Below are 12,969 nucleotides of genomic sequence, written 5' to 3' on the forward strand. Positions count from 1 at the left end.
ACGTAGAAGTGTCTTGTCCAAGGACACGGATGGATAGTGTAACTGGGAATTGCTCCCAGGTCAACATATTGGTAGCCCAACTCTTTATCCGTCAAGGTACCTGTTCTACAAGTAATCAGACATACAAATTAGGGGATGGATACATGAACATTTCCAAGTCACCGAATATGTGTTAGACATAATTTACATCAGTCATTAAGAAATACAAACAGTATGGTACTGAATGGAAACAATGCGGCTAATTGTCACAGTGACACGTGTATTAGGTCAGTGATTGGGTGCGACACATAGCGGAAAACTTCAGTGGCTCTTTTTTCTCAAAGCTGATTGACGGGAAGAGTGCACAGTGTGATGGTTTCTCTTTTCACTGCCATGTGTACAGGTGTATCCATGTCTGCTATGCTGGCGGGAGTGATCAGAGCGTGTCCTTGACCTCTCCAGCAGTAGAAGCAGTTTAACAACCTGACACACTGACCGACCGTTCTAAATTCCCCAGTCCCTTCCAGCACTAAAAACGGATAAGTGACTTGGTAGGCTCGGAATTTAAACATGGCTCTGTAAATATATGGGCTATTGGGTTACTCTGCCCATCACTATTGCCCCCTCCTCCCCCAACCCTTTTTTCCCAACTAAATCTATCTTTGTCTCTGTCGGACTTTTCCGTGTCTCTTCTTCCAGCCTTCTCGTGACTTTGCAGTGGATGCAGCGTGCACACTGAATCTGATGACATTTCTAGCCTCATGCACAGATTTTCCAGACCATGCTGGCTGGCATATGGATAGTTTTTATCTTCATTTTACAAGGCGTGGGCATAAAAGAGTTGGCTGTTTGATGTGTACAGAGGCGTAGGTCCTTGTTATTTTAATAACCTTTCTAGAAGTCCCTTCGGCTCTCTCTGATTGCAGCCCATAAACCAGACTTCCAGAAAAACTCATCTTGTTGAAGAGTGTTATGATTTCCCCTCAGCTGTTTTCTCTAAATGGAGGTTTTCAGTCTTAATAAAAACAAATCTAAAACCAATTTTTATGTGTGAAAAGAGAAAACTATGCCAGGGACATATGCAGCACTAGTCCCGTTTCCACAGCAGAAACTCAACCTACTCCCCAGATTTCACAAATGTTTAAAGGTGTAGTCCGATAATTGGCCTTCTCAGCCGTTATGTCTCCATTGTGGTGAAGACCCTCCTAAGCTTGCAGTAACAGCAAGCACCGAATGCTTGCAGCAAATTTTAACTTTAATGTTATGCAGCGCAACATAAAAAAACTTGGTTGCTTGCAATCACTAATATCTAACATTAGCGTGCTTTTCATAATACAAAAACAGGAATAATTTATGCTTTTTATATTTGGTTTCCCTCTTGATTGCTAACATAATATAATGCTAGGTAATGCAAGCTCTTAAGTATCTGTATTTCATGAATTGTTGACCTGACAATGTTCACACAACGTTTATCATCAAACAGAAAAGCAGTGGGGTTTTTTTGTGCCCACGTCACTGCAGAACTCCACATACTACTGGTCTGAGGCACATTATTGCATAGGTTTTTTGGTCTGAGCCGCTTTGGTTCTTGTGCTTTTTCAGGCACTTGTAGACCTGCTTCAGCTTTCCTCTTTTCTCTCATGTGCTCACAAAAATTCAACAATTCATTGTCATGACCAAGGAAACTAGCTATAGGGACCAAAACCTTTATTTATTTGCATGATGCTGTCTACTGACTCAGTTTTGCAGCCACCCTCAAGCAGCCATTTAATTAATTAATTAATTTCTTTACTTCTTTACAATAAAATCTCCCTCTGTTTAACTCAAACCTGGAACGCATCTTCAAAAACAAGAAAAATGCTGTAGTCATGAATGTGATTATCTAAATTTAGCCTTCTATTTCAGAACTTAAAAAGCAGGTGTATATACAGCACGTCCTTAAACCATCTTGTTACTGCAGGGTTTCCATCACTGACCCTGTGCCCACCAGGCTGTTATTGTTTGTTGTTCTTGATCTCAGTGGGGATACTTTTTTCTTTTTCTTCAGATACACCTGTTTTTATGGGTCCACGTTTCACACACTCGTCCACGCTGGGTCGGTATGATGCACATACGTAGGCTCGGACAGGGATCTTGCTACAAATGCTTTCTGACTCTGTTTTTGTTGTTCCACCATCTGTTATTGTCGTAAAATGCTTTGTAACACTTCTTGGATAGTGCTACACACAAATGGCTGTTATTAATATTCTTCTTATTAATTGCGTTTCTTCATCTTTTGCTGAACAACAGTGCCAACATATGTTTCAAAAAGTGGGCTGTGGGAAAGAAACAGTCGAGTGAAAAATCAGAAATTAACTGCGTGGCTCATGAATTTAGTCAAAAACCCAAATTTTCAAGTTGATTCAAGTAAATAATTTCTTTGACCCAAATGAAATGGCCCTGTGTTGAATTGAAAATAACATACAAAAGTAAACACTAATGGAAAAGACAGTTTTGCGATACTCGTACATCCGTATTGTATGTCCTGTATGTTTTCTGCTTCTGTTGTATCTTGTGTGCCGTGTTTAATTCTTTAAGCTTCTATTTTATTTTGCTCTATTCACATTTACCTGTACTTATTCTGTCCTTGGGCTGCTGTGATACCCAAATTTCCCCAGGGGGTTCAGTAAACAATTATTTTATTGAAAAATCATTACATTTCTAACATTAAAATAAATTAAGGACTCGCACAGTGATTGCCATTTTTCTAATGGCTAAAATCCATGCTGCAAATTCTTCTCAGTCAGTTGCTTTGGTCTTCTGTGATTCATGAAATAACTAACATCTCCAAATTAGAAAGATAAATGTTTGAGAGAAACCACGTCATCTGCATAAAAGGCCTCCAGAAGAAAAGACAAATTCTGGTTGTGCGTGGGCCAAGCAACAACATTTCTCTTCTACCCTGCTCCAGAGCCCTCCTGCTTTCTGCAGATGAGAAAACAATGCCACGTACCTGACAGAAATGTCGCCTGGGAACTTACCCAACATCTTCTCACTCTCTTTAACTGAGTACAACTATCACATCTTCTCTAAAGAAAGAAAAAACTATCAGAATCCTGACAAATGTACAACAAAAAAAGCAGCAAAAATGACAGCTTCCTGGAGCTGTGCAGTAGATTTTCAGCAAGCAGACTTGTAGGACTCTGGACAAACGATGAGATGAGGTGCAGACAGCTGATGGCCAACAGTTAAAGAGGGGGGAAAAAGTCTAAACTGTTCATGTCTGTCTGAGATCATTTTAAAATTGTCACTTAGACATTCATCTCTGGTGAATGTTATTTTATGAAGTGTGTGCAGAAAGTCGCACTGGCACAAAGCACAGCATTCCTCAATGCGTTTCCCCACGTAGAACTGCTTATATTTTCAGAAAATAATCCACTTGGCAACGGCAGACATATACACATGACATTTCACTATACAGGATTTTTACCTACCGACCTTTTACCTAGACTCATGACAGTTAAACAGCATGAGACTGGCGATGAGAGATGTGCTATGTGGACTAATAGAAATTGAGCTGAATTTCCGTAGTGATTTTTCACCTGATTGCAGCTGCTGAAGGCATTTTACAATGATGCAAATACACACACACCAGTGTCAGCATTGTGACCTGCACAGTGCTCAACTCCACATTACGAGTAACTTAGGGAATACGGATCTTGCCCAACAAATTTTCTTGTCTGTTTGGCATTCAAAGCGAGGGTCGTAAATAAATAGATCTGATCCAAAATACACAGATTTTTAAATAAGTTGATGCATAAATTACAAAGTCACCAGGAGGAGACACTTAATGATGGTTTATGTTTTAATCACTAAATGGTACAGAATAAACTGATGCAGCTTTGTCACATCCTGGAGGATTTTGTAAACTAGATAGAATAGAGAAGGTGTACACTATCTCATACAGGTCTTTGTCTTTATATCGGTATTTTAACTTTGTGTGCAGGTCCTCTAAAACAAAATAATAATAATAGTAATAATAATAAAAGATAGATAAACCCTTGGGAAGAATCCCTCAGGGAAATTGAGGTTCCAGCAGCATTGTGTATGGCAGCACACAGAGTAAGAAGCACACAGAGTATTACAAGTAAAAAACAGTTTGCAAAATGTAAATACAAATATAAATAAGAGATACTGCTCACTACTGGCTACTACTGTTCCTCTCCTTCCTGTCCTATTTCTTCCTGTTACTCCTCTTCCCCCCCCCCCCCCCCCCCCCACCCCCGAGTGAGGAGTTTTTCAGTTTGCTGGTCCTGCACTTGGGACGGAGCACTCTGTAGCTGAAGAGGCTCCTCTGGTTGCTGATGACAATGTGCAGCAGGTGGCTGGCATCGTCCATAATGGCCAGCAGTTTGTCCAGTGTTCTCTGCCACCATCACCAGAGAGTATCTAGGACTCTCTGGTGCCATACTAGGCAGCTAAGACAGGTTTAGAACCTTGTTCTAATACCAGAAGTGTGCACTGTCCTTCCAGAAATGGTCAGAATCAGGAGCAAAACCAGCTCAGAACACTTGCACTGTCAACCTCCACTGATGAGTCAATGTCCACCTTTGTTTATTGTTCAATAAAGTTTTGAAACTAAAGATGCTGCGACTCCACAGCTGTATTTTAGCTGGTTCAGCTAATAGTAAATAAAAGCACCTCCAGCCCAGATAATAGGGGTGTTGAGGATGAATGACCCCATCTGGCTGCTATAAATTGGAAGACGACTCTGAGAGATTCATCTTTTCCAACTTTGGCGCTCTCCAAACAGCACAGCTACGGATGGCTACTTGAGCTTGACCAGATTGAAAAACTGACTAAAAAGCACTGCATCAGCCGTTGCTATCATTCATATGCCCTTACCGAGGGTTTGATATGAAATGTGCATTTCACAAGTGGGTGCGCCAGAGTCCAATCCTACCTCCTCAGTGATTCCGGCACTGTCGAGGCTTTGCACAGGTTCTGTGAGGTTTGTCTCAGACGATCTCGACGACAGATTAGCAGTGCCAACAAAGTTCCTCATTGATTTTTCTTTCTTTCTGTTGCTATCTCTGCTTATTTAAAAGATAGGTTTGCTATTAGAGCTGCTCCCTGTAGAGGATTCGACACACCGCACTCAAACATAATCTCTCATTGTTTCTTCTGTTGAGTTGATTTTCTGTATAAGTATACATCTTACATGTTTCACTGTGGCTGCAGTTTACTAATTGTTTTCATGAGAAATACACTGGTTGTAAGTGGAGTATAGAGAGTTGTAATATAAATGAGTGCATGAGTAATACACGATGAGTGCAACAAGAATCTCTGTGTTGGTGGATTTGCACAACAATCGCCACATCATGAAGTGGTCTGTCGGATGGTATAAACAGTACTTCCTTCTCTTCCTTCTTTGGTGTCCCTTCAGAGATCAGAAATGGCAACCTAAAGAGCATCTTGGGCCTCTTCTTCATCCTGTCACGCTACAAGCAGCAACAGCAGCAGCAGCAGCAGTACTACCAGTCCCTGGTGGAGCTCAGCCAGCAGACCAGCAGCACCGCACCATCTGCCAGCAGCCTCAAAACGCAAGAGATGCAGTCCAGGTACTTCACACTGGAAGCTCCAAATGGTTGAAGTATGTTGGTGGTCAGGCGGGTCTTTCTGCTGCACAGTTAGCTTCCAGGCTTCAGAATTGGCCTGATTTGATCAGTAGTGGACTAGGTGTAGACCGGTGTAGAACTTTATACAATGCATTCTGGAATAGAGGTCATCTGGTGTAACGATTCTAGCTGTTAATGTAGTTAATGTAGTTTTGGGTGATGCGCCTGCCTCTGTGTTATCATGAATAAACAACCGTAGATGTTTCCCATTAAGAGTTCAAGGAACTTTTCAAAGATAGTTTTTACGAGGGCCGACTGGGGGGGGTGTAGCTCCAGTTGATTTACATTTTTCACGCTTTGCTTCATGTAGATGTGGCAACCTTTGTGGTTGTCTCTCCCTTCTCTTGAGATTTGTTTGGAGTAGTGTAGCAATAAACTCCACATCGACTTATGTTTTCAAGGAGACATTGCCAAAATTCTAGCTTGAGTTCATGCTTTCTCATGATTTGAATCAGTCAAAAAATGTCAACACTTGAGTGCAGAATCCAGGTCTCTGTTACTGTTTAGCACCAGATGTTTGGTTGGCTGTCTTAATATCCATATCATTTGTCTTTTAATATGTATCTTTGAACAGGACTCATAGTATTAACAATATTCATATTGCCAACATTTTTCTCCGGTCCTTCGTAGACACCTTAATCCCATATGAGTTCTTTGTAGGTTTTTCTTGGCACTGTGGTCTCTTTCTGATGTTTATTGTACTGCATTTAAAAAAAAAACCCTGTTATTTTGCCTAATGTCCTCCAGTTAAGAAATTCTGTTTGGCTTCACCCTTTCTGTTTTCCCACCATGACTTGTTGGATTTAACTATCAAAAGCAGCATTTTGGTGCCCGCAACTCCACCAGTTACCCTTTGATCGTCCCACATTGTGTATTTTTCACCATGTCGATCATGTGTCAGCGCTTACAACAATATTGACCATCCTTAAACCTGCAGTAATGACTAGCTTAAGTACAAATTAGTTCTAACAAGGAAATTGGAAGACCAGAATCAATGTTGAGAAGCTCACATGGTATAGTAGTTTGTATAATACATTAAATGTTCAAAGTCCAGATTTTCTTTTAGCGGCCATCCAGTTGGGTCCTGTGGTGCATGATGCACTAAGACACAAGGACTGGTTGCATAGCCTTTGTTTTAATGTCAAATTATTTCTAACATGTAAAGAAAATGTTAATTTTGCTTCTGCACTACATCACCATGTATGGAAATATCAACATTTATCTCCAACACCTGTTAAATATGAATATGTCAACTTACTAGAAGGTTGCTGAAATAAAAGATGAGCAACTTGGCTTTAAATACTTTGATATCTGATCGATTAATTTTGGGCAATATTGGACCAGTACCAGTCTGAAATATTGAATCTGTGCACCCCTAGTTCATGGTCCTGCTGTAGCTCCACTAACCATTTAGCTCGTCATTGTGGTTTTGATGAAAATCTGTAAATGTTAAATAAAATGGTAAATGGACTGCATTTATATAGCGCTTTTCCATCTGCATCAGATGCTCAAAGCACTTTACAATAATGCCTCACATTCACCACAATGTCAGGGTGCTGCCATGCAGGGAGCTCACCACACACTGGGAGCAACTAGTGGATTAAGAACCTTGTCCAAGGGCCCTTAGTGATTTTCCGGTCAGGCTGGAATTTGAACCAAGGATCCTCTGGTCTCAAGCCTAACCCTTAACCACAAGACCATCACCCCCCCGTAACATAAAATTCCCCTTATTTGTCCAAGTTAAGTGGTGCAGCCATGTGCTTAACATGAAACAACTATGTGTCCCCTTAGATCCGGGACATTCAGAATGACAGAATTTGGAAGAACTGGCTTTCTTGCCCACCAGCACAGCAGATCATGTGATATGACATTAGGCAGCCGCACTGTCTATGGATACTTGTATCCTACAAATAATGTGACACCCAAATTAAAACTGCGTGACTAGCAGTTCCCGTGATATGGTGTAATGTCCATAGAAATACCCGCTCAGAGACAGCTGGAATGCACATGTAATTGTTGTGGCTCTGTACGTGGCTCGTATAATCAACTTTGACAACTACAAAGTGTTTCTTTTTCGTGTTTTTTATTCAATTTGTAAGCACCAAATAAGTGTTGGCATGCGGGCAAATAAGGGAGTAAAATGCAGGAAGAGCAAAGATGAGTCGTAAGCAAAGATGAGTCGTGACGCCGCGTGATGTAAATAGACATATAGACCCTTAGAAGAGCATCTAAAGGGGAACCTGACAAGCCACACATGGATGGCATTCCACCCTTTTGATCAAATTACACAGTGGCTGCAGCGTTTGGCCTGCTGTGGAACCCTGCTGTGAGAGCCCGCGGTGGTGTGCACCGTAAAATCGGCACAATGAGAGGATTTCCACTCTGAGCTTGAGGAGAACGTATGTAAGTAAGATGATAGCGCTGACAGTATTAGTATTGCTGCGTTTGGAAAGGCCGATGGGTTAGGGTTTCACTGTGCCTGAGGTGGTGCTGGGGGGTGTGTGGAGGTATTAGGCCACAGCTGCCTTCCATTCCCACCCTTCTGCCACCGCCCTACAACAGGTGTCGAACACCCTCAGTCACATGCACAGCTTCCAAATCAGCAATAATAACAAGCAGGCAGTGATCCCACGCATGCTAGTAATGCTGTTTTAAAAAAAACAAAAGCTATGAATTGTCACTGTTGAGGTTTTTTTTTATAGCAACTTATCTGGAAGAGATTTGGCCGTGCTACTTAAAGAAGGTCTTCAGTGTAGAGTGGTTTAATTTCCAAACAGACTTTTGCCCAGACTGTCCACAGCTCCGTTAATGTCTCTGTCCCCGGGGAGGCTAACTTAATCTCATCTGAAAGCCGAAGGCCACAGTGGAGGTCAGAGGATCAGGCCACGTCTGTCAGTGATAAAGGAAGCCATTAATGTGTCAATAGATACCGTAAGATTTTGGGCCAGTAAATGGACAGAGCCAAGAAATTCAAGAATTCAAACGATAATAAGCTTTGTGGAGTTTTTGTATAGAGTGACGACTGAAACTGTGTCTGTGTGCAAAAGGTAGATGCATATTATTTTTGCCACAGTTGTAAATGTTAATGTATGCATGATTCTACTTAAAAGTCATTTGTCATGACAGTGTGCACATGCACAGGCATACTTTTCATTCCTGTCTTTAGCCATGAATGGCTGTAGAAACTCTCTCATATAGTCATTTGCAAATAAAACCCATCTGTATCTGTCACCAAAGATGGGAAATTCCTTCTTAAAGCGGATGAAGAACAACACAGTAATGGGATAAAAACCAAAACGCACCTACACAAAAAACTAACAGCAAAAACAGCACAACTACCTAATGGGAAAATTAAGTGGTCAGTCAACTCACAACCATATAATAAAAAGAGGGTTTGATCAATTTTGGTGCACACTCAATTATTTAGCCTGCAGTCTGAATTCTATATTGTATATACGAGGTCTATTAGAAAAGTATCTGACCTTATTATTTTTTTCAAAAACCATATGGATTTGAATCATGTGTGATTACATCAGACATGCTTGAACCCTCGTGGGCATGCGAGAGTTTTTTCACGCCTGTCGGTTACGTCATTCGCCTGTGGGCAGTCTTTGAGTGAGGAGTCGTCCACCCGCTCGTCGATTTTTTTCATTGTTTAGGAATGGCTCAGAGACTGTTGCTTTGTTTGATAAAAATTTTTTCAAAACTGTAAGGCACAACTGAGTGGACACCATTCAATAAATTCAGCTGGTTTTCGGTAAAAATTTTAACGGCTGATGAGAGATTTTGGTCTGGTAGTGTCGCTTTAAGGACGGTCCACGGCGCCTGACGGCGATCTGCGCTTCGAGGCGGCAGCGTCTCGCTGTTTCAAATTGAAAACTTCCACATTTCAGGCTCTGTTGACGCAGTAAGTCGTCAGAGAACAGAGAACTTTCAGAAGAAGTCGGCATGAGGAGTTTATTCGGACATTCCATTGTTAACGGTCATTTTGTAATGAAAGAACGTGCGGGCAGAGTCGCATGTCGGGCTGGACCCGACCGCGGGGGGTCGCGGCAGGAAAAACACCTCCGTTGGAAATCTTAACTGGCAAGTTGGAACATGCCCAAGCTGTTAAACAATTTCTCAGTTACTCACTTGTTGAAAGCCATTAAAAGCCGCCTGAATTCTACAAATGGTTTTCAACACGGAGGTGTTTTTCCTGTCGCGGCGCACACAGATTTGCCGAGTCGTCACGGAAACGACTCGGCGAATTTGCGCGTACGTCTTTCATTAAAAAAATGTCCTTAAACAGTGGAATGTCCGCATAAATTCCTCATGCCGGCCTCTTCTGAATCTTCTCTGTTCTCTCACGATGTCCTGGGTGAATTAAGCCTTAAATTAGGATGTTTCAGCTCGAAACAGGCCGACGACAGCGCCTGGAAGCGCTGCAGGACGTCCCGCTCCGTGGGAAGTCCTTACACCGACAGAAACACCCCATAATCTCTCATCAGCCGTTAAACTTTTCACAGAAAACCAGCTTAATTTCTCGAATAGTGTCTACTCGGATATTCCTCACAGGTCCAGAAAAAATTTTGATAAAGCAACGCGCGCCGTCTCGAGCAGCGTGTGAAACAAAGGAATTCAGCCGAGAGGGCGGGACCACATCTCACTCAAGGCCTGCCCACAGGGAAATGACGTCACCGACACGCGTGAAAAAACTCACGCATGCGCACGAGGGTTCAAGCATGATTGGTGTAATCGCGTGTCATTCAAATCCATATAGTTAAAAAAAAAATAAAAGGGTCGGTTTATTATCTAAGAGACCTCGTATTGCTGATGCCAGTCTTTTGACGGGAAGCAGAAAGTTTGACCATATTTCACACATTTTGGCATCTCTTCACTGGCTTCCTATCCCTGTGAGATCAGATTTTAAGGTTCTGTTACTAACCTTTAAAATTATTCATAGGCTAGCACCAGCTGACCTACTTAAACCCCACGTACCGGCCCGGGCTTTGCGTTCTCAGGGTGCAGGAATACATTATGTCCCTAGGGTGAATAAAAAGTCTGCGGGTCACAGAGCTTACTCTTATCGTGCCCCTGCTCTGTGGAATGATCTCCCTGCATCAGTAAAACAGTCAGACGCACTTATTTTCCCTTTTGTATGGCTAACATACTGGCATAGTGTGTTACTATACTTTCTACCCTTTTACTTTCATTATATTAGGAAACGGAGCGGGCTGCGGCCTCAACTTTATCTAACGTCTGGGTCTTTTAGTGAAGCTCAAGGCTAGTGGCTGGTGATCACCTTAGCATTTCTTCTTTTTCTTGTTGCTTAATGCTGACAAATTACACTGTATTTGTTGTCTTTCTGCCACCTGATTCTGTTTGAGGTGCAGCTCCATCCAGAGATAGGAGTGGGTGTCTTGTTCTGCAGGCCTCCCGTCCTGTGCACCAGCATGGACTCCCAAAATTTCCCCAAATTTCCTGTATGCTCGTATTGTCGATTGTGTCGGTAGCATGGCCCAAGCAGTGGGTCACCCCACTGAGTCTGGTCTGCTTGAGTTTTCTTCCTCAAATCATCAGAGTGAGTTTTTCTTTACCACTGTCACCTGTGTTCTTGCTGTAGGGGTTGGTAAGGTTAGACCTTACTTGTGTGAAGCGCCTTGAGGCAACTTTGTTGTGATTTGGCGCTATATAAATGAAATAAATAAAATATATATTAATATAGGCGTGTGTGTATCAACAGAAATAATGTTTATGGTAAGAAATGCAAGCTCTGAGACATGGCCTTCTTTATTTCACGTTAAATTACGTCTCCTCTTATTTTTCCCATGGGCTGTACTTGCTCTGAACAGCGTGTGCGATTATATAATCGCCATCCGTTCTTTGATAAAATCCAGTTCATGTGTGGTGGAATGTGTACACGTAGTTTTTGTAGTTCCACATCTTTTGAAAAATGAAGCTTGTGGTGTTTTGCTAATAAAGATATTTTCCAGTGAAAAGTGGAACAGTGGATTCCCCAAAAGTTTCTCATACTTAAACCAAAAACACCGCTCGAGCTGAAGTTATAGTGCAACTCTAATTCTTGTCATAGTTTGTATCAAAAATTATGTCTGTCTGTGGCTGTGGTGCCCTTTTTCCCCCCTATTCACTGGTCTTTGCACTTAATAATGAGGTGCAGACACATTCATGGAGAAAAGGGGGGACTTTTAACTGAGGTATGGGTGTGGAATAAAATTGACCTTTTTTATTTTTGATAACGTGCTCAGTGGTGGGTACAGTCCAGCTAATGGCTAATTAGCGAAGCTCACCTTTTAGTTAGCAGTGAAAATTTTCTGCTAACTCAGAAGACCATAGCAGAGCAGTTAGCATCTACTAAATTTGCACAAATGTTAAGTCAGCTAACAATTTTTTTTCTTTTTGAATAAAGTCTAAGTGTGAAAAGCCTAAATTCATATGTTTTGTTCCTGTTGGAGCTCTTACACTAATCCATTAAGCAAAATGGACATATCACGCAAAGGCAACAAGCATTGCCTTGAGGAGATGGGTATTTCTATATTGCATTTTCCAATAGACATAAGCTTTTGTTAAAATGTATTTGTTTTTATGTACATGACCATCATCCTATCTTGGGAACCTCTAAATTTAAATTTCATTATATTAAAATTTCTGCTCTGCAGGTTTGTTTTTCAGGGTTTTAGTACCAAAAAAAAAGAGCTAAAGCTAAAGTCATATCATAAAAGATAGGCATTATCATTTATCGGTAGCATTTATCCCTGGCTTCAGCTCATTGTTTTAGTTATCAGTTTAGCATATTCACAGTTAACGTATCACTGAGTGAATTTGCAGTTATAGAAGCTAAGTATGAGGTTAGCGATAACCATCCATGGATATGATAATCAGTTATGTACACGACAGCGCATTCATATTTTGTTTGCAGACTGTTACTGTCTTTAGGAATAACATGAAACACAGAATGCTTTGTATGTGTCACACTGATGCTGCATGAAATTGAGTTAATTTGAGGAACACCCTCCAGAACTTGTACTCGGAGCACCAACTAGCGATTGTCTTTCTGCACAGTCTCATTTTGTGGCACACCAATTAAAGTAATTAGAGTTTTGTAATGTCTTTTTATTTGAGACCTCATGCTCTAACTGGCTGGAAAGACACGTGCGCGCACCCCCCCCCCCCCCCCCCCCCCACACACACACACACACACACACACACTTCAGGACCACTGGAAAGTAATCAAATCTAAATGAATTTAAAAAAAAAAATTCTATTTGGGATTCTAATTTTCCACAGTGGTGATTTCCAGCCGGTTTCACACAGAAGATTTATTATATTTAAC

At 41.4% G+C, this 12,969-nt stretch overlaps 1 protein-coding gene across 5 annotated transcripts in view; it reads left to right on the plus strand.

Annotated features, from left to right (window-relative positions):
- Positions 1–12,969, plus strand: part of nav3 (neuron navigator 3) — a 442,110-nt gene that overhangs the window by 286,507 nt on the left and 142,634 nt on the right. For all 5 annotated transcript variants that reach the window (XM_034162968.1, XM_034162969.1, XM_034162972.1 and 2 more), the window contains exon 5: positions 5,405–5,579. In XM_034162968.1, the coding sequence (XP_034018859.1) occupies positions 5,405–5,579 (175 nt within the window). The remainder of the gene's footprint in view (positions 1–5,404; positions 5,580–12,969) is intronic.

This window comes from Thalassophryne amazonica, chromosome 22 (genome assembly GCF_902500255.1).
Source record: "Thalassophryne amazonica chromosome 22, fThaAma1.1, whole genome shotgun sequence".
Taxonomy (NCBI): domain Eukaryota; kingdom Metazoa; phylum Chordata; class Actinopteri; order Batrachoidiformes; family Batrachoididae; genus Thalassophryne; species Thalassophryne amazonica.